Here is a 22,885-nt window from a genome sequence, read left to right on the forward strand (position 1 = left end):
ACTAGGTTGCAACAAGCTATGGCCAACCCTACTTTGCAAGTCGAAGTTAACAACTTCGTGTTTATGGGATTTCCCTTCCTCTCCAAGAGGAGAGAGATCTTAGGAGGCCTCTTGATGAGACCCCCAAAAGAAGACTCTCTCCCATACGAGAGGAGAAGTCCAAAGAACAAGAAAGTAATGAATCCCTAAGTTCCTCCAAAGACGATGACTAGACAATCTCCAACTCCTCCCAAAAGGAAACGGTCAACCCATAGTCCTTCTCCTCGTCACTCCGAAAGGGAAGAGAGGAAACAAAGGAAGAAAATGGCAAGAAAGAGGTCACCCTCTTCTCCTTCTTCTTCACCTTCCTCCTCTTTCGACAAAAGCTATGGCTATTCTCCTAGAGAACTTGTCCACATATTTGTGGATAGAACCATGAGAGAGAAGCTTCAAACTGCGCCATTCGATAAGCACTTTGTCCTTCTCATCGCTTGCAAGGAATTGCTTCATGATGGAAACTCGTAGAGTTTTCCATGTCTTTGGGGATTTGCCGTTGCCATGAAGGCTAACCCACCATTGACGAGCCAATTTTTGGAAGTGCATAGCTACATGGCCTACCTTGGAGGACTCCATGAAGCCCTCGTCTCCAACGGCGGCATCAAATTGCTAGATGAAGGCCAATACTTTTGCGTAGCACCAAAGGTGCCATCATAGGTGAGAAAAGAGACACTCTTTCCTCCTTTGAAATTCTTGAGCTTTTGTGACCTTCGCCATGTAGGGTAAGATTTGCGATGTCCTCCCCTCTTGTATTTGAGATTTACATCTCAAGGCTACTATCTTTCAAAAGATAGACTTCCCTGAGCAAAAGCAACAATTCTATGTGGGATAACCTGAAGACATAGCCGAGTACGTTCACTCCCAACGGCCTCGTTCTATCACCGAAGTAATCCACCACACTATGGTTTCTTCGCACATCAATTTCCAACAAGTGGCTAGATGGAATGTTAAACCCATGGAAAAAAAAGACAAAAGTGATGCAAAGGGGAAGACCAATGCCCAAAATTTTTGCCAAGGCAATTCCAACAACAAAAACAACAATCTGTCTAAGGAGAAAGGAGTCTACAAAGTCAAGAATCGACTTTCTCTCGAGGAGCTAGAGTGTTATCACAAAGATAACCGGTGCTTCAAGTGTGGGGTGCAAGGACATGCCTATCGTGCTTGTCCCCAAAGAAATGTGTGCAATGAGCCGCCTAGAGCCTCTATGGTTGAAGCTCCAAAAGAGGATTCTCGTTGCCAACGATTTATCCTTTCCTATGCTTGGGGAAAGATGCAAGAGCAAGATGCCTTTATTTTGTTTGACCCTAGTTCAACTCACAACTTCATATCCACAGAGTTGACCACCAAGCTAGGCATACAAGCCCACGAGATGGGAGATACATTGAAAGCCGATGAAGCTATCAATGGACAAGACATCTCCGTTACTCCAGGCTTCATGTCCAAAGCTATGAGGACAAAGAGGATTTCTTCATCTCCCCTCTCAAACATGAGGATGTTATCGTTGTTGGGGCACCATGGTTTAACCGCATGGCTTCCCACATGAAGTTCCCTGAAAGTAGAATCTACTTCACCTACAAGGAAAAGAGCATGTACATAGATGATAATAAGTCCGGGAACACCATATCCCTGGTAAATATGCTTGCTTTTGATAAGTCCATGAAAAGCTCTACTTTTGCATATATGATTTTTGTTAGAGAATTTGTAAATGATTCTAATTTTTTCACAAGTAGCAATAAAGGGAATCAAGAGGAATTAGAGTTGTCTAATTTCCTAAATGGATTTCAAGATGTTTTCATTGATGGCAAGAAGCTTATCTCTCAACTTGTGCTCACACTACTAGATCTCTCAAAGCCCTTTGGCGTCCAATGTGATGCTTGTGGTGATTTTCTTGGAGCTATTTTGCTTCAAGAAGGGCATGCCATAGCATATGAGAGTCAAAGACAACTCTAATCAGGGAGTATTGGGAAAATACAAAAAAGAGCTACTAGTTGTTCTATTTGTCCTTGACATGTGGGAACGCTATCTCTTGCGGACTCCATTCATCCTACAAATGGATCACAAAGCCTCAAGAACTTCATGACGCAAACCAAGCTCTCCAAAAAACAAATGAGGTGGGCAAATTTTCTTTTGCAATTTAAATTTCATATTGCTCACGTTGCTGGCAAGCACAATCAAGTGACCAATACACTTTCACGACATCCAAGGGTAAATGTGGTGTCTATAGAAACTCATAATGATCTATCTTTTATGATAAATGAGTATGCTACTGACCAAGACTTTAAGCACATAGTTACAGCCTTTGCATTAGGGAGGAAAAAAGAACCATTCACCTTGAAGGATGGTCATCTTCCAAACGGCAATAGGCTATGTGTTACTCACCCATCCAATAAGAAAGTCATGTATGAATCTATCATGCCAAGGGTAGGAATAGGCAAGGTCAAGCGCCAGGATGAACATGCAGTCAAGGGGGTCTCTATGTTTAGCAGGCCAAGGGCCTGTATAGAGCATGGTTGGGTGGAGATTAGCATGTTCCAATCCCCTTTGCCTTTCACTGGTATCAGAATTCAGTGGAAGGGAGAAGCTATGGAGGAGGAAAGGAGAAGGAAGATCATGGCTTTGCATGTGTATTATCTCTCTCTCTCTCTCTCTCTCTCTCTCTCTCTCTCTCTCTCTCTCTCTCTCTCTCTTTCCACTTCTCTCTCTTGGTCTCTCGCCTATGCAAGGCTATGGAGATTTTTTTTCTCTCTCTCTGCATGGCATGGGCAAGCTCCATGAGGAAAACCCTATTCTCAATGTTGCAGGGCAGACATGGTCCCTTCAGTGGAGAAAGAGTATCTCCGCTACCCGCAGGGGAGGGGGGGGGGGGGGGGGGGGGGGGGGGCGCTAAGCAGGGACGGGCCTGACAATCAACCAGCACCAAACATGGAACTGTGGAGCTCAGTAGGGTCGCACGAGCAAGGGGACACACTTTCGATTCTGCTTGAAGGGGCAAAGAGGGTTGTAGCGCCTGCTCCGAGTGAATTTTCCCCTGTTCTACCTGCGAGTTGTTGCCACCATAGCTTTGGCGAGCTTTCACATGTTGGGCATCCAATTGCAAGGGTTTGGGCCAAACACCCCTTGCAGGGGAGCTTTCCCACACGCAGGCAAACCGTGGCCAATTGTCATGGCATGCATAAACATGCAAGGGCCTTTGCAAAGGGACCATAGTTCCATGGCCGAGTGCAACAAGGACTCACATGTACTCAGCACTATCGAATTTGTAGGCAACAGCCAGAATTCGGGATTGAAAATTCAAGGGCGACTTTCCAAGGCAAACACGGCAAAGCTCCACCTTGTTGTACACAATTTCGAGATCATGTGAAGGCACGACCTTAGTCTCGGCTTTATTTGCGGTGACAACAGCTTGCAGTCGTGTCCACCAGAAGGTGCCACTATACATGTTTAAGCTCTCAAGGAGGGCAAACCTTGAAGCAAAAAGAAATTTTAACTTACCACCAATGGCAATTCTGTAACTCATGCAATGCATGGTGTTGGTTGTGGATCGTGATACACATGCGAGTCGCAACCAAGCGAGTATAGCCTTCACTGATTTGCAAATTGGGCAAGGCCCTTGGCAGACGGAAATAGGAAATCCTATGAACCAAGCACACGTATCCGACAAAGCATTTATCGATTCTTTTTTGGATTGAGATACCTTTGAGTATTACGATGGCATGGCAAGTCAGTATAAGGACTTCTTAAGGTATGCATGGATTTCAATTTGTTTGGCAAATTTTTCATAATATGTTGCATAGCCTGTCATGCAATATGGTGAGTGCACTTTAATATGCACTCCAAGCACAAGCACGGCTTGTGACCGTTACCATCAAAATTTGTGTCTATTATTGGCAAGGATCACTGACTATTTTGCAAACCCAAATCAAGCACGGCTTGAGTACAAAGTACCTCTCTAGCATCTCAAGGAGATCGTGATGGTCTATTGCTAGACTTAGTCATACCGCAAGAGGCGACTACTCCAAAGGCAAGGTGTACTATGGAGTTTTTTTTTTAATCGATCATGTACGACGTGCAACGGCTATGAGCCGCAATCGAGATGGTAAAGTCTCCGGACCACTTGTTCTAGCTTAAGAAGCTGACATGGGTTTCTTTATACCGTATTTTGGATTTGCCATTTTGCTCGGGCATGGCTTCTCAGCAAACTATTTTTACACATCCATCAATCAAGATAGATCTATATGGTCAAGGACAAGCTAAGCAGGTATGAGGTACATACCTTGCAAGCTTTTCAGCTTTTCAAATACGTTGCAGAATCCGACAAGGTTGATTATCTATGAATGCTCGACATAGTCGACTTTCTCTTGCTATGCCATTGTAAATCGGCAAGAGTATCTGGTAGTTATGCGCACCAAAACTACATGAGTACTTATGTGAAGAAAGGCTTCCCTTTTGGTATTTGGCGTCGCGATTTTCATAGTTTGGAATATGCTCTTAGCATACAAACTTGGGAAAACTTGCCAAGATGTTGCAGGTTTTTACATCCCATGCTGCGGGTGTATATGATACATACATTCACTCACTCGAGCAGATTCGAGCGCACTACCAGAAACTGGCCACAAGCGGGCAACAAGGTTAGTCAACTTTACGTTATGTTTGATTTTCTCTATGTTTTACTTTTCATTTTTGAAAAGATCTCTCTGTTGTGCAAAGCAAAGTGCTTGGGCAGACTCCATAAGAAGCCACTGTATAAAGCAAAGTGCTTTGCATGTCTTCATGTGAAGCGTTGCTTCTCTTCTATGTCAAGGTATTCTCAATTGACTTCAGATCAATGATAATGGCACACATGTTTAGCACTATATGGATATAAGCTCACAATTTACGGAACGGCGCACTGTGATGTATCCATGACAGTGTAATCGTGCACGGCATGTATACCAATGGCTCACAAGTTTGAGACTATCATTGAATCTACGGGCTTATTATTCTATTTTTTTTCTATGTATGCACGGCGTACTAGTCCGCTGGACGTATGGCACTCCATCATTGTATATTCTTCCGCTATAACACTAAATACTCCATCTCACGGACAAGGTAAGTAACCGATCTCTTAAAATGTTTTTTATGTTATTCACAGCAAAGTGCCACATTTACAGTTACCCTAATACAATCACGATCACATACAAGGTAAGTGGGTCACGATGTGACTTATGGTACCTCTCTCTACAAGGGCAAGGTACACGTACACAATTGTACACTTATAGGATAAGGTAAGCCTCTCTCTACTAGGGTGTGTCGTTGTCCGCTTATAGGATAAGCTATGACACAGACATGGTCTGCATGAGATCATATGCAAGGGGCATACCACGCATTTGAATAAAATTTTTTCCTCAGCCCAACATTCTTTCTCTCTCTCTCTCTCTCTCTCTCTCTCTCTCTCTCTCTCTCTCTCTCTCTCCTTCTCTCTCTTCCCAACTTCTATGCGGGAAAGGTGAAACTATGCATGATTATATTGAAATCTTTCTATGACAATACAGTAACAGGAAGAGCTATGAGCCAACAGGAAGGGCTAAGAGCTATTACCACACCTATTTTGGCATGGCTAAGAGCCATATGTTTGTAGTCCATTAGTGATTGATTTCAAGATCAAACACTTCTATCCAGTACCCATCGATTATAATGGACAAGCAAGAGTCTTGCCATTAGTGATTTTTTGGGCATTATTTTAGCACTCCACACTTTAAGTGTGAAAGTCAAGTTGAGTTTTTTAACGTCCTAAACTCGTTAAGGGCTTATCTCTACCAAGGTGTATGGATGAAGCCAGCATTTTAGACAACACGACTCTTTAAAAAAACCCAAGATTATGGAATTTTTGGGTGTAAAAAAGATCTAGTTGTGAATACGACTCCAACTTCAGTGGAGCTCCTATTAGCACTAAGAGTGCCTATATGAGTACAGTTTTGGGGTAAGACCTAGCTCCTGATTACTAAATCAATTAGTAAGGGTTGATGGTCAATTCTTGGAACCTTCACATTTGCATTTTCAAGGAAAGAAGTCCACAGACTACCGAGGGGTAGTGGAAAACTTTCAACTTCCAAAGGAATGTAATGCCGCGGGAAAACCCAAGGGGGTTCACAGACATAGGCGAAGGGCCGGTTGCTAGTTGAGCAGTTTTCCTGCAAAGATTAACCAAGGGGTCTAGATTGCAAAGGCAACACCCAAGGTTACATGTGCAATACTACTTGCATTTCACTAATTTTCATTACAGATTAGTGAACACTATGCTCAACCTTCAAGGTACGCATCTAATTTAATTTTGTTTCTTTTTGTTTGCTTTTTCCACGTAGGATACACAAACTATGTTATCATCTATTTTTGCTCTTAAGAGAAATGACAAGGTCATGTAAAAACCATGGAATTTGGGTTGTAGTGTCCAAAATAAGTTTCTGCATTATGCAGTTATAGACCCACTTGTAGGGTTTATTTGGCACATGTTGTCACATGGGACGCAACATGGTTTAGGAACTCAAGGAGTTCGGTTTAGCTAGTGTGGAACAAGGCTAATGAGGGCCCCTCTCACTCCCATCTTTGATTGTTTGCAGTTACCTCCACGCACAAGTACATCTCGTACTTGAAGGATGTTCTTTTTCTAGACACCCTTACATGAGACATATTCCACATGTGGAGAATATGAGTCTCTGGGACTGACATTGGCGCCCACTATTTCAATTTTATGTCACGACACAAAGTCCCTAGGTGCTGGTCTAATCCATTTTCTAGACCGTTTTCAACAGGTCGTATCAGGAACAATTTCAGTGGCCAAAAATTGTCGGATATTTAGAATGACTTGTTAAACGTACTACTAAACAACATTAACGGATGGTTGTTTATGCATATAGAAAGGCTATACGTTTTTAATGAAAAGGTTTCATTGTTTTTCCTTAGAAGTGATTAATATTTCACCTTCTGTTATGGTTCAAATATTTCAGCAAGGCTTGCAAATGATTGCAGCAGAAAGTATTTGGTTTCTTTTCAGACCTATTTACATTCCTCTTTCATGTGTGCTAGGAGCATCACATTTGCCATAAGTATTGGCAAGGATGATCAAGGATATACATGTTTGGATTTTGCTAAATGCATGCACACTAGGTGTTATGGACCCTAGTGTTTAGCAAAGGCTGATTTGGAGCAGCATGCATATTCATCACATAAGTTGCTTATGAAGCATTTTGCACTCTATGTGTAGTATCTCTCTGAGATTAATTTTGGGTCTACCAATCACAAATAGAGGTCATGGCTCAGTTTGGGTGCTTGTGGATTTTTCAAGTTAACCAAGCCGGTTATTCATGACATTGTTGATTCCTTAGCAATGTTGTACGATATTGTGATCCTCGTTTACCAATCCTCTAGGAAGACTTTCTGTAAACCGTGGGGAAAAACACCTCAGTATTGTCCGTTATTCAAGGGGATAGGCAGATTACAAAGTGTAAATTTGTGCTAAAGGATATGCAAACTGTGTACGTTAGCACCAAGCAATCCAATTAGTAAGCATTTATTGTTCTACTTAAAGTTTGCTTACTATAAGTTAAAGCATGTTTGCGACTAGGTTTAGTCTCTTCATGTATACGTGAGGTTCTCAACCTTGAACACTAGTTATGGTGGGGTTGTTTACTGATTGATGAAATTTGAGAACAAGTCAAGGACTTCAAGTTGGCTGATGAGTTATGTCAGCAAGTTACTTTCATGGAAAGTGAAAAGAGGTACTCTTTCGGGTACAGCTTTATTGTGATAACTCGTTTAGCATGCTCATGTACATTTTAAATGGAGTCAACACACTATGATTGGATAGGAATCGATAACACAAGATGGTTGCAAAGGGACAACAATGTGGAAAATCAAGATGTTACTCTTGGTTTCATTGAACCTCCTATTGAACCGTGTTTCAGTCAAGAAAACAGTTGGATCCATGAAGGATGCCAATGTGGAAAACATTAGTGTATCATCACTCTTGTTTTCGAGGACAAAAACACTTCTCCAAGAGGGGTGTAATGTCATGCCAAGGGTAGGACCGGGCACGACCAAGGGCCAGAACGGGCATGCAGTCAAGGGGGTCTCTATGTTTAGCAGGCCAAGGGCCTATATAGAGCATGGTTGGGTGGAGATTACCATGTTCCAGTCCCCTCTGCCTTTCAAAATCCCATGCTTCTCCTTATGCCGGACAAAGACAAATTCCATGATCTACTCTTCGAGGAATAGAAATATATCTATGCTGGCCTACCATGAAAAGTAAACATACCATGAAGAGTATGTTTCAAAATGTGTGGTATGCCAAAAGTCAAAATTTGACTGAGGGAAGCAACTTGCATTGTTTCAGACGACAGGCTTAACAAGAAAACACACTCTATGCGTGTCAAAACAACTATTAAGGCACACTAAACAGCAACCCTCTTCAGATCTCAAATTTTCAAGTATCATGGCTTGCCAACGTCCATAGTGTCAGACAAAGATCCTAGAATGATCAGAAATTTCTAGAAGGTCTCTTTGAGAATCAGGGAAATAGATTAAATTTCTCTTTTGACCTATCATCCACAAACGGATGACCAAAGTGAAATAACTAATCTAACAATTTTTTATCTACTAAAAGCCTATGTCATGGAAGTAGATCAATGTTCTCAATGAGCGAAGTACCATCCCTTTTAGAGTATGCGTACAATGACATTGTACATACTTCTATGGGGAAAGCACCTTTTAAGGTTAAAGAGGGAAGATCCAAAAGTCCCTTACTACTAAAAGTACATGGGAAGATCTTTGCTGGCTAATGAATATAGTCGAGAATCACAAGAATCTTTCCCAAAGATTAAAGAGGTTATATACATCTCAAAGCAAAGGCAAAAAGGATTGCTACTAATAAGCACAGAAGAGACTTAGCCTTTAAGAAAAATGATTGGGTCTTGCTAAAGTTTCTCAAGGCTCATCTAAGGCATACTACGGGCAAGATCCTACGGGCCACCAAGAGTATTATGCTAAACTAGCAAAAAAATACTATGGTCCTTTTTAAATTCTTAAGCTAATCAATGAGATGGCTTATCAGTTGACATTGCCCAACCATTGGCTCATGCACAATGTTTTCCATGAGAGCCTACGTAAGCCTTACAAAGGAGCACCACCAAAAGAAGCAATAGTTGCAGACCCTCCAGAAATCGACGATAAAGACGAAGTAGTTCAATCTAAGTCCATCTTATGACATGAAGACAAGGTATTAAGAAACGGTAAGATTATCTGATGATATCTTATTAAGTTAAAGAATTATCCTGTTAAAGATGCTAAGTGGATGCAAGGAACCTAGCTTAAGAATAATATGAACCTTTTCAATGCTTACAATGATGCCTTAAAGTAAGCATATGAAAATACATTTTATATGAACAATGTTTTTGTCTTATAAGACTAGTTCTCTTTTTATTGTGCACAAATTTAAAAAGTTTGCATGCTTAGGATCATGTTTGTGGTGATGACGTCTTCCCAAAACCAAGTAAAACTCGTCACTCTATTTTGGAAGTATGATATGGACTAAAGAGCAGACATGCTTGTGGACGCTAAGTCTCCCAAGCACCAAATGGATTAGTCATCCATTTTGGAATGATGTCGTAGGGTAAAAAGGGATACTCTACCCACTAAGAAACATGGACCAATGACTAGGCTTTATCTTCTCTACCTCATAGTTGAGGACGACTATGATTTCAAGAGGGAGGTAATGTCATAAAATCTAACATCTAGCTAACCCAAATGATTTTCTCATATTAAATTGATCATTTAATGTGGGAGAATAAACGGGAACAAGAGTTAGAATAGAGACATGTGCTTCTAGACTTATCTCAATAGGGGACCAAAAGGAGAGATGGTTACATCTCAATAGGGGTCCAAAAAGAGATTGTCTACCAAAGAGCAATGTGTAATAAGTGCTTCTAGACTTATCTCAGCAGGGGACCAAGAGGAGAGACGGTTACATCTCAATAGGGGTCCAAAAGGAGATAGTCTATCAAAGAGAAACGTGCATCTAATGGAGCTTAAAAAACCTTAGGGTTAGTTTCATTAAAGTCATCCAAAGGTTAGTGTGAAAATTCCTTACACCTAGGACCTTAGGGTTGAGCTTGAGGTGGGAACTCGACCCAAGCTTGAGGTGCTTTTTATGCTTGTTGACTAAGGTGCTTGTCTTGCTTGGTGATTAAGGTGCTTGATGTGCTTGTCGTGCTTGCTAACTAAGGTGCTTGTCGTACTTGCTAACTGAGGTGCTTGTCGTGATTGATGAGGAAGGTGCTTGAGAAGCTTCCCATGCATGGGAGATATGGTGCTTGAGTCAAAAAGAGACCCTACAAAGGAGGGGAAAAGCCCCAAAGTTAGGGGAATCTTTGACTTAACCTTCCACTCACCCGAAGAGCACCACCAACGCTCTTGGCTACGGAATGCAAATCCAACCAAGAGCCATGCTTCAATGCTTAAGCTTGCCATCTTCTCCATCTTCATTTTACTATGCTATTATGTATGCTAGCAAGAAGAGTGATGATAAATGAGAAACTATTTTTTTTCTCTTATGGAATGTTTCTTCTTCCTCTTCCCTACCCTCATTCCCCACTAGCTCTCTCCACCTTTGAAGATGTTTGAGGCCTTGAGACCGAGGCTTGGGATATTTAATGCTTTCTACAAAGTTTATGTTATGCTTGTAATGCATGAAGCTTTCCATCTTCATTGCACCACCTAGGTCACAAGGAACACAAAGATTGTATTATACCAAGTCTCTCTTTATGGGAGAAACTATAATACAAATGCCATTGGAGGGGGAACCGGCTCCATATAAATCCGGTCCTCAATTGTTGTCAAGTTCTCTAACTCTCTCTCTTGCAAAGTATTGTTCATGCCAAGTTGACTAAGTACCATGTTTATGTTGCTACCATCAATTAAGTTCACCCGCTATGATCATAAAGTAATCTCACAAAAGTGCTTTTTCTAATTCCTTAATTTTGCTACTCTCAAAGTTCATAGGCCATTTCCATTACAGCCTGCATAATACTACTACTAGTGTAAACAAAGGCAAAAATGAGCTCGAATCAAAATCTTGACGACACCAAAATGTATGATCCTACTTGAAGGCTTAATCACCTTGTGAATGTACACCAAACCTTGCCATGAGAATGTGAGCCAAAGGGTGCTGGCATGATGTCCTAGTCATTGATTGCTACTTTGATTCTTGTTGTTGGAAATGCAACAACAAGAGCACTAAACTCAAGAATGTAGTGTATACTAAGTGTTCTAAAACAAAGATAATTTTGTGCCCTAGAAATTAGAGTGATGGTTGTACATACAAGCCAAAGAAAAAATCCTCTTAGAGAGGGGAAAAAGACCCTAGTGATCCTAAGTGTGGTGACACATATTACTACCATAACATGGTAATATGGTAGCACTTCTAGGGCAATGTGGCATAGCAAAACCACCATGGGAGCTACTATATTTGGATCTACACATCCTATCTCATCAAGTTGAAAGGCAAAGGCCTATTCATGCTTTGGTAATAGTTCTAAAAAATACTTGATCTCTCAATCTGAAATAAACCTTTCTCCAACATTGAGCTCAGTTAATGTTTTCTCTATGAATTTATGTCCAATCTTTGTTTGGTCCTTAAAAATCAGTTCTTTTGATGCCTTCTTTACAACTTGATCACTCCCTTCACCTTCTTTGCTATCATCTTGTATGTGCTATCCACTTATGCATCACCATATCTCCTAAATCTCCTTGCAGCTACAAAATCATATCGTACATGCCAAGACGATGGACCTTTACAATCTCGGTCTAACCTTGTAACCTAGATTCAACAATATCATCAAGGTCATCCATAACTTCTACGGTCCATTCATATGGTTTAATAACTCTCTTTCCCCTTTGCCATCTCCTCTTCCCATTGCAAGCTAAGCCACCACCACATCGCCAAATTTCTCATATGAAAGTGTGATTGCGTCCCCTCAAACCACACAACAAAAAATCCATGTCTCTCTTTTTGGTATGGCGACAGATGGCATCTCTCTGTCTTTCCCCTCTATCAACCAACTAATTCAAAAGAGTTCCACCTAAGTTATAAGTCCTTTTGGTGAGTATAACATAGTTGGTACCGCTCAGAATTTTGTTTGCTCGAAAAGTCTTGCTCGGTGTTTTAGTTTCCTCTTTTCACTTAAACTCTCAGAATAGTAGGTAAAAAGGAGTTCTATTTCCCTTTCTTCTGCTGAATGGTTTTTGAGAATAAAGCATAAGAAAAATTGCTAAAATGTCCAAAAATAGTAATAGTCATAACAAGAGCATGGATATTTGAGCTAGATGCAATACCAAGGGCTTTTAATGAGTTTAGATGAGCTCTAAGCTCATGATTCGTTTTACAAGCTGAGAAAATCGAGATGTGCATAGAGTTTGATCAACTTTACTCAATAAATTCTTCAAGACCATGCTTCGAAGGGTTATACCTCAAGTGTGGGAATATAGTTGACAAGTTCACTTGTACACAAAGTAAGGGAGATTTATGATTGCACATGGTCATGGTCTTGGTGTGGGACCCATGTGGGATCATCACTTTATTCATTAGAAAAACTCTCCCATTGTTGTTTTTGAGGATGAAAACACTTCCCAAAATGGGGGAACAATGTAAGGACAAAGGTCCTATGTCAAACTAAGGCTAAGATTTTAAGAGATAAGGAGCAGTCTTAAAAGCAAGGCTAAAGAAGTGGCTGATGTGGAAAGGGCCCCGAATGATGGGGCTAGGTTTTCTACTAAAAGGGGTGTATGTGGGTGGAGTTATTGCCAATAGAATACTCCTACATGGCATGGCTGGGAGTGTTGCCATAGATAAAGACAAAAAATCAACAGAGAAGTCTCGTGCGTAAAATCAGAAGCAAAGGTGAGGATAGGATCTGAAAACCACGCCGGATAGAACGGCAAAAGACCGCAAAGTAGGGAGTACGTGACGGGAGATGCAAGGGAAACCCGAAGGGATGCCGATGAAGTAAAGTCGAGGTGCTGTCCGAACCTGAAATCGTAGCAAAAGAGAGGTCGAAACACCGCAAGAACGTAGGGGTTTGAGCAAAAACGCCAGATGATGAACACCGGATGTCGAGAAGGTAAGGTGAGGGTCGAGGAGGCGGCTGTCGGATCCTAGATGTTTTGCCACATGGTAGCCGACATCCCTTCCTCCATTAAGAGTGCACGTACCCCCTACGATTTGAAATCTTGCCAAGGCTGCAAGTGGCGGCGCCGAGCACACAGTTGGACGAGGGAATTGTGGTAGAGGAAGCGCAAGGGGATTGTATTTTTTTATATAAAACATGTCACTTAGCTGACAACGAGTGATTCGTGGTCGAGTGGCTTAGAGGAAAACTAGTTTAAGAGCATGAGAGTTTGAGCAAGTAAGTCTCAGGGAATCTGAAAAGATAAATGGAAATGCCAGAGTACGACTATAGACATAGATTATAGAGTGGTATAGATAGATTATAGATTAATTAGAGAGGCTTCGAGTTCAAGCCTTGTAGGATAGACCGATTGTTTTAAAGTTATACCCTCCTGCCGTGAAATTTCACCTCGGCATGCCTTTATCTGGTAGACAGGAAGGAGATGATGTTGATTCCCCTACACCGACGCCTCATCCATCAGGTACAAAAGTTCTCTCTTCGATTCCGCAGTTTACGAACGCAGGTTTCAAAAAGTAGAAATGGTGCGAATTGAGGAGTACGTTGATGCGTGCACAGTTTATTATTTATGTTTTAGAACGTATGCCATTTCTTGTGCGTTTATTGCTTACTGCTCTGAGATTCCCAAAGTATAGTCGAGTTGTCCCTCCAGTAGCTCAAATCTATTCATATCAACCAAATTCTTGTGTGAGAATATAGCACCGGTAGAGGTCCTGAGAGAGGAGCTTTTCGGAATACTTGAGAAGACTAGCCCTCACTCATGAATCACTTGTGGATTGATCAAAGCAAAATTTCATCGTATATTGTTTAGTATGCCATCAATAGTTTCTATAATGATTGCCTTTTTACACCTTCTCTCTGGGGAGCATATGCAAGTATGAAGCATACATGCTATAATTTCACCTTGTATCCTGGGGCACTAAGAACTGTCTCAATGGGCCAATGATTGCATGAAATTTGGCAAGGATCAAAATCTGATTTACAGCCTGCCACGTCAGGTGTTCGTACAGCCCTGCCACGTCAACAGTTAGCGCGATTTGCAGAGCTGCCAGCCAGAGTTCAAGCTTTTGAGTTTTCAGGGTTAGGCCGCTCTTTAAGTTGGGTGGGACTAGGATTTTTAAAAATCCCTAATGATTTTTAAGTCTAGGCCCCTTGGCCATTCTTTCAGGGCTCAAAATAGTTGGGCACACCACATCATCACTTTGTGACATTCCTCCTCTTCCAAGAATTCTAATCGCCCTCGATTACGCCTGCAAAATAGCCATAGAATAGAATCTTTCTTCAATAGACACGTACTCTATGTACCCATGCACCGCACTTCATCAATTAAGCCATTCAGTTCTTAGTCATCACATCCAGGTCTTGCTGATCTCTAACAGATGTCTAGATGCCCTTAGACAAAATGCTGCAGACATTTCATCTTTTTCTACATGTCTAACAGTACACACAGGAAGAGTACACATTTCAGTTCAATTAAGGAAATTTTCAATTCAGTGCATATATATTCATAAAATCATTGTGCAAAATATTGTTAGCCCGTGAGTATCCCTAAAATCTCAAAAGAGAAATTAGTGACTTTATTCAACGAAGGCACTCTGTGACAAAGAAGTGGACTTTCGCCCCTCTTGTGCAGTCCGCATTGCACCAGATTCAGCATGCTGATTCATCTGTAACTTCCGGCTCCCTGTCCACTGGCATCTCACCTTTTAAAGGTCTTAATAGACTCATATGGAATGCATTGTGAATCTTCCAAGTATTTGGTAACTCTTGTCTGAAGGATACATCATTAATCTTCTCTTGAATTTGGAAAGGGCCATAGTATTGTATCCTCAAGTCTGGAAAAAATCTCTCCTTACCTTTTTGTTCCGGTAGGCATGCCTTCTCAAATTGTAAAAGCACCCAATCGTCTTCCTTTAACTGCAAGTCACGTCGATGCTTGTCTGCTGTCTGTTGTGCTTGAGACTTCTCGGGAGCCTCACACACCTGCAACCACTTTCCCACTCTGTAATCGATGGCGTACTGATCTACCATATCCTCGATAGAATAGCTTGCAACCACTTTCCGACTTTGTAATTGGTGGTATATTGATCTACCATATCCTTGAAGATGCGGTGATGATTAGCTGAAATAGCCAAAACCAGTGGCTTACGATACAATGCGTCTGTCACCACATTGTTTTGTCCCTGAACATGGACAATTTCAAAATGAAATTGAGACAAAATGGTTGCCCACCGCATATTGCTTGTTCGAAAGCTGTTTCTGAGATAGGCTTGGAGTAAAAAGTGTCGCCACTGAGTAAGAGCATGGATGATTGTCAAAGGCTCTTTCTTATAAATTTGTGCAACCGGTTCAGGTCGTGAAAACATTTTACTCTCATAAGCTATAACATGGCCCTCTTGCATTAAGACCTCTTAGACTACGACCATAGGCATCACACTACACCTCAAATGGTTTTTGCAAGTCTGGCAAAACCAACACTGGACCCGTTGTCAATTGTTTTTTGAGGGTCTTGAAGGCTGCAATCTGAGATGGTCCCCATGTGAAAGGAACCCTTTTTGCATCAAAACATGTTAAAGAGAAGCAATCTCCGCAATTTATCGAATGAACTGCCGATAGTAAGAACACAAACCCAAAAAGCTTCGAACCTCAATCTTGAATAGTCTCAATCTTGGCCGGGTCCATTTTGACACCATCCGCAAAGACGATGTGTCCCAAAAAGTGGATCTTTGGTAAGAAAAACTCGCTCTTCTTCCCATTAACCACTAACCAATGTTTCCGTAATGCCTGAAAAACCTGTAACAAATGGTGTCGATGCGTTGCCTCATTCTTGGAGAATATGATGTTGTCGTCGAAAAAGGTACCTACAAATGATCTATACTCTCGAAAAATCATGTCATCCTATTGAATGTTGCAAGAGCATTCGTGGGACCGAAAGGCAAGAGCATTCTTGACCGCGGTCTTGTATACATCTCCAAGAGAGATCCTTATCCACTTTTTTGGTCGATTCTATTGAAACATGTAGAACCTTATAGCCTGTCCAATATATCGGTCTTGGGTAATGGAAACATGTTCTTGATGATGATTTTGTTGAGAGCCCTGTAGTCACTGCACATTCTCTAAGATCCATCTTTCTTTAAAACCAACAACACTGACGAACAGTAAGGGGATGTATTGAGTTGAATGAGACCCTTCTTCAGGAGTTCTTTCACTTGGTGCATAATTTCCTCGTTTGGGCTCTGTTGACTATGTAAGGTGGTCGGTTCAGTGAAGTACTACAGAGAATCAAACCAATGGTGTGATCTTCAGGACGTTGAGGACGTAACTCTTCTTATAAGCCCTCAGAGAAACAATCAGCTTGAGCTTGCAAAAAGTCTTGTCGTTCTTTCTTAAGGTCGGACAAATTTGACATTTTCTTGTCATCCAACTTATGTAAGTAGATCGAGTAAACAAACAGACTGGATTTCATTAATATGGAAATCACCGAAGCCGATACAAGTGGTACGGACTCGCCCTTGAATTTTACATCAAACACTATCTCTCTACTTTTTTCATTCTTCAAAGTTGCCACATTGTTCTTATGGAACCAAGGGATTCTCAAAAGGACGTCACCCCGCTCCAAAGGTATGATGTAAAAGTCCGTTTTCCCTAGATACCTCTGACAATGCAACTGAAGTTTTACCTGATAGGTGTAATGGCAATGTCCTGGCCTAGTGCCGCTAGAACTGCCTCAACCGGTGGTCCCATTTCATCTGGCCTAATTCCAAGCTGAGCCACCAATGTTGCTGTCACAAGAGTGTGACAACCATTATATATATTTGCCGATTTCTTTCCCTTCATTTTTATATTTAATTTTTGGGACCCTCTTGTCGAAATCACAAATGCTCGGACATTGCATGGCCAGTGTGAAATGGCCGTTGGCCAAGAGTTTCACCCACAGGAGTCACGGCCAAGCAACCACGAGATGGTTCGGCCAATCGGCACTGGAATTCGACTAGTAAAGAAGTGGCTAGGCTCAGTTAAAGTCATGTAGGCCCCTCGCCAGGACTAACTTTATAAGTTGGTGGGTACTAGGAATTAAACCAAAAGGAGCAAATTGGACGGAGAGTAACCTGCAGGTCATCACATGGTCCATATATCTCATCCCCAAAGAGGGTGCCCAAAAGTGAGGCTGCTCCTCAGTGTGTGTGAGTAGTGGGTGTAGGTGAACACAGCTTTAATGGAAAGCTTGCCTTCTCCCTTGTCTCATGGAGCGCAATGATTTGCTCTCGTGCATCTCTCTCCCCTGTTTGCACATATGGTAATGCCCCTCTGGTTGGGCTTCTCAGATGACCATGTACGCTTGCCAAACCAAGAGCCTTCTGCACAGGAACCGGATTAGCTAATTTCAGGAAGGAATAGCTTATCTTCTTCTGATCGTGATGCTCTTAGGAAGTTTCATCGTGATTTTGTAATCTCTTATGTAGATAAGTGCTCTAATAACTTTGTTGTTACATGCAAAAAGTTCTATTTAGAATGCTTGTTAGGTGAAGTAAATTCTCAGACTTACAATGATTGTGATCTTTCAATGCAAGAGGTTATCTTGAAACATGAAGACTTTTGTAAGTCTTTTGGTTTTAAGTGCCAGCCTAAATTACCTTTTTTATATACCGTTTGGAAGTTCCACAAGAACCCTATAAAGCCTAGATTTATAGCTGCTTCTTGTAACACCTCTTTGACCGAGGTTTCCAAATGGCTTAGTTATTGTTTCAAAGCCATTTTACCTAGCGTAAATGAATTGTGGAATAATATGCTAAAGGAAGCAGACATACCTACCGATTCAAGTTGGATTTTAAATGATTCAGTAGGTGTGATTCCTGTTTTAAAGTTTTTGAACTCTTCAAGAAGCCTTAAGGAGAAATCTTCTCCTTTATATCTCCAAACTTTTGACTTTACAACGCTATACACGAAACTAAATTTTGAGGACCTTAAATTTAGAGTCAAGTCTCTTATTTCAAAAGTTTTTGCGTTCAAGCTTGAGAAGGATAGGTACAAGGCATTGCTAGTAGAAAAGTCAGCCTTGAACTTTGACTTCTTATTTCTGAAAAATAAGAATGTAGATGTAAACAAAGGAAGAAAGAGATTCACCAGGATTGTAGATGACATTGACATCATATCTTGGTTAGATTTTCTTTTGGACAATTTATATAGAACCATCGGCGACTCTCTTTTCAAGCAAACAATTGGTATCCCTATGGGTACCAATTGTGCTGTTTTTCTTGCTAATTTCTATCTTTTTACTTATGAGTTTGATTTTATGGAGCGTCTTGTCCTTGCTAACACTTTCCCAATATTTTTGCACAAGTTATGCAATGTAAGACGCTTTGTAGATGATCTTTTTGTCCCTGACGTTCCTTCTTTTCAAGATTTTATGTACTTGAATTCGAGTTCTGTAGGCAGAGGGATTTATCCCAAGGAGTTTTGTGAACTTAACTGTACCACAAATAGTGATTGTTGTGCCTTTTTAGACCTTAAGATTTTTCAGACTCCCTTGGGATTAGAAGTAGATATCTATGATAAGCGCCTTGAACCAGAATATGCCAATCTAAAAATCATCCGCATGCCTCACATTTCTTCGAACATTTCTCTTTTAGCTAAGTACGGTGTCATTTGCTCTCAACTATTTAGATTTTCTCGTCTTTGTTCTAGTAAATCTACTTTTGTTGTTCAATCTTGCCATCTTATTTCTTTACTAGTTGAAAAAGGATACTCATTCAAAAGAATCATGAAAAAAGTTCGTTCATTTTTGCATCGTAGTAAGTTTATTTTTAGTGTTTCTTCCTTTGGAATGTTCAAGATAATCAATAGTAAATTCAATAGAAGTGGGGAGCTAAAAAGCCGACTTATTTGTTGACTTAATAACACCTTATGTTGTTGTTTTGATCTTTAGCGTTTCTAGTATTTTCACTATAGCTTGACAATTGCTAGCCTTTATCATGGCTGAGTATGCCCATCACCTCCGGAGGGTGATAGAAACTCAGCTCGTTGGTTTTGTAGAGTATGTTCAAAGCATGAATGACCTCTATATAAACCTGCACCTACTCTTGGGCACTGACGACGTGAGTAGGGATGTCATAGCTGTTGTCCAAGCTATGCATGATAAAGGTGATAATCTTATTCTTCCTGTTTGGACAAGCAGTGAAGTTGAGATCACATATTGTCAAGTTTGGTTCTTTGCTCTTCGTAGGTTTGTAGTAGTATTCATTTTTCGATTTCATATTTAGCTTACCTGAGGACTTAAGAATGTGTTCCGTTATAGGTTGTTGTGTGAAGTTTGATTTCGAGGATTAAGTTTTTAAGATGTCTTATCCTTTTTTTTTCTTTTTTTTTTTTCCTCTTAAAGTTGAGTACTTGTTTTAAGCCAAGTAAGTTGCGTCAACTTATTTTACACATACCTTTTTTGAAAACATTTTTAAGTTAATAATGTTTTGTTTTATCTAGTTTTGTTTCGAAGCAATCAAAGTGATTTAGTTAGTTAGTTTGTTTGTTTTTGCTTTTCTTTTCTTTTCGTGTGTCCGTTGCTTTTATAGTTTTATGAGTGCTTTATTCCCTCTTATAATTCGTGAGTTCAGACTATTCTGAACTTATGAAGGTATATATAATTGCTGATCCCCTTGGGTAGGCACGGTTCCATCGCGAAGGAACGCGAAAACGGAGAGTATTCTGAGTGAAAACTCGTCCGATTTACAAGGGAACTGCCCCATTGTGTGCAAGAGCTCCAAAGACACGCGTAGACGTGTTTGCTCCAGGGAAGCCTCAAGAAAGCCTTGGGTGCTTGTACATGACAAATTAGAGAGATTTCCTGCGAAGAATCTCGTCTAATTCAGAGGGCAAGTGACCCTATAGGTGCGGGAGCTTGAGGGCTATTCACAAAAGTGATCGGCATGCAAATCGGAGCGCAAAGAGAATTACAGTGCTGTAATTTTTTTGCATCTTTGAAGTTTTGGCTAGTTTTGATGCCTACAGGTCCTAGGAGCTTCAAGGAAGCTAGGGAATCACCGAACAGGTGTTTTGGTGCAAATTGGAGGCCAAAAACAGAAAATTCATCGTGCTGTAATTTCTCGCCAGGTTTTGTAAAGTGCGTAGAAACTTACTGTTTTGTTTTGGCTAAAGTCTCCATAGGAGTTTGGTCAATACTCACGTATCCCCATCTACGCCTCGGATTGATCCAACTCTTATGGAGACTTTGCTGAGGATGAGTGAACAGTGAGTGCTCAAGGTTCCTTTTAACTTAGAGAAAGGGAGAGCCTTCCTCGACTTAATGATGAGAGATCGTGCAATTTACCAACGACGATGGCAAGATCTGCTACTAATGGCTGAAATCTGAAAACGCTAGGTCTTCTTGCTGTGGATTTGCTACTGTGGTGGTACTGCAGCTTGGATCTGCAATGGCTTCTCCGTGCTAGGGCTGAAATGCAAAAACGCTAGGCTGATCTGGCTGAATCTGCAAAACGCTGGCTGTTTTGGTCGAAAACTGAAAACGCCAGGCTGTTCTTGGTGCAGGTGGTCGATGGGGCGAGGATCCGCTACGGGATGGTGAGGATCCATGAAGCTAAGGGCTGAAAACTGAAAACGTTGGTGTTGGGTTTGAGAAACCGTTGAGGACCTGTGGGTGCCTACCGGCTCTAGTGCGGATGCCTTGCCCTTCTGTGTCCTGGCTCTTCTCCCTTCTTCAAGCGCCCAAGGGGATTCATATATAGGTGCCAAACGGTGGGTCGAGCAACCATCATGTAGCCCTCACGATTTGACATAATAAATAAAGTCACTTATTAAAATGACTTACAAGAGGTGGTTTACGCGCTGTCGCATAACTGGGTCAGTGCGGTGGAAAATGCTCATGCTGGTTACTGGGTACTGATGGTAATGATCATGCTGTGTGCAATCAGAGGGTATGCAACTACTCTAAGTGCCTAGACATGCACGGCCTGCGCACAGGCTCACAAAGGTGCCATTACAATTTTTAAGCTAACCTAAGCCCTAGAGTAGGTCAGCTTGTCCACATGCACATAGGATTAGATGTGCATGTCACAGTGTGTTGCTATTGATTTCTCGTTGGAGTGTCCAAGCATGTAACAGTGCCGCATCAGCAAGCAATCAACACAAAACGTGGAACTATCCGTACACTACCACGTCAGCATGTCAATGCAAAATTTGACATGTCCGGACAGTTGTCACATCATTAGTTGTTACGCCAAGTCTTGTGTGTGTATAGTTGCTTTATTATTATGCCCCATCAAACGGGGTCCCATAAGTTGGCTGGGGGTTAGGATTTTAATCCTAACCCTTTCTTTAAAAATTGGGCCACTTGGCGAGGATCTGTAAGTTGGTAAAGACGTCGTCCTTTTTCTGCTTATGCTAGGGTTTAGGCCCCTCGGCCGAGATGTGCAGGATGGCTAGAGTTAGGCTCGGGGAGCCCCAACCTGCTAGGTCGTGATAGCAGAGGCCGCCATCCGTGTCTTGTATGTCCACATGGACGAGGAGGGAGAAGTTGAGGCGCTGGGCAAGGGGAAAGCACCCCGCTAAAGACCTAGACTATTGGCTGGTGAAGAAGACCGATGAGGGGCTGTCAAGTGCAGCGGAAGAGAATAAGGATTTGCTCGGATCTAGTACTCCGCACACAAACACAAGAGACACTTTACTTCACTTGAAAGAACTGAACTAAACTGAAAGAAAGAGAGACGAGAGAGAGAAAAGAGACGACATAGGCATGTCCTGTCCCAACCCTCAAGGGCCCCCTTGCTCTGTTGCTAGAGCAAGTGCTTTCTTTATTCTTGCGGAGACTGAATTGATGCTACTGGTGCTGGGAGCTATTGGGTACTGAGAAACTAAGAGGTTCTATGTCAAAGACGGGGAGGTCGACGACGAGGTCTATGTTGAAGAATTTGAAGTTGATGACGAGGTACTGAGGGTCTTTGTTGACGACGATGAAGTGGATGACGGTACTATGTCGAAGATGGTGAAGTCGACGACGGTTTTGTGTTGAAGACGGTGAAGTCGACGAAAGTTCTGTGTCGAAGACGGTGACGTCGACGATGGGGTCTATGTCAAAGACGATGATGTCGACGACGGGTACTGTTGGTCTACGACGACGACGACGACGACGATGGTGACTATGACGATGACGACAATGGTCAAACTGTTGTATGAAGGCCAAAGCCCTCGGAGCATCTCGAAATCCAGAAAAAGAGTTTAACTTAATTGACTGCGTAAAACATGTGATCGTCGGAGTCCGAACTATTTGAGGATGAGTCCTCGGTAGAACTGTCAAAAATTGGGCAAAATTTAGGCTTCTTTGCCTTTTTCTTGCCCTGTCCGAAGCTTTGCTTTTTGCTTCGCTTTTTCCCTTTTTTGTCTTATTCACTAGAGTCAAAAGAGCTAGAAGAACTGTCAGAAGAAGAAGAAGAAGAATTGGGTAGTCCTTCAAATCGTACACGCTTCTTCTACTTTGTTGCCGATGCAAAAGTAGATTGACGACCCAAATAACCCGGGAAGTCGGTTCCTTTCTTCTGCTTTTTGTCGTGCTTTTTGGCTTTATTGTTCGCGTCCAAAAGTCGGATGATCTGTGTCTGAACCACCTCTTCTAATTCTTGCTCTGTAAA

At 41.6% G+C, this 22,885-nt stretch overlaps 1 protein-coding gene across 1 annotated transcript in view; it reads left to right on the plus strand.

Annotated features, from left to right (window-relative positions):
* The first annotated feature begins 13,441 nt into the window (after positions 1 to 13,441).
* Positions 13,442 to 22,885, plus strand: part of LOC147441069 (uncharacterized) — a 38,090-nt gene continuing 28,646 nt past the window's right edge. The window contains exon 1 of the mRNA XM_086483647.1: positions 13,442 to 13,713. Coding sequence (XP_086339773.1) covers positions 13,647 to 13,713 — 67 coding nt within the window. The 5' untranslated portion in view covers positions 13,442 to 13,646. The remainder of the gene's footprint in view (positions 13,714 to 22,885) is intronic.

The sequence above is a fragment of the Adiantum capillus-veneris genome, chromosome 15, assembly GCF_014529385.1.
Source record: "Adiantum capillus-veneris isolate H3 chromosome 15, ASM1452938v2, whole genome shotgun sequence".
NCBI classification, from domain to species: Eukaryota; Viridiplantae; Streptophyta; class Polypodiopsida; order Polypodiales; family Pteridaceae; genus Adiantum; species Adiantum capillus-veneris.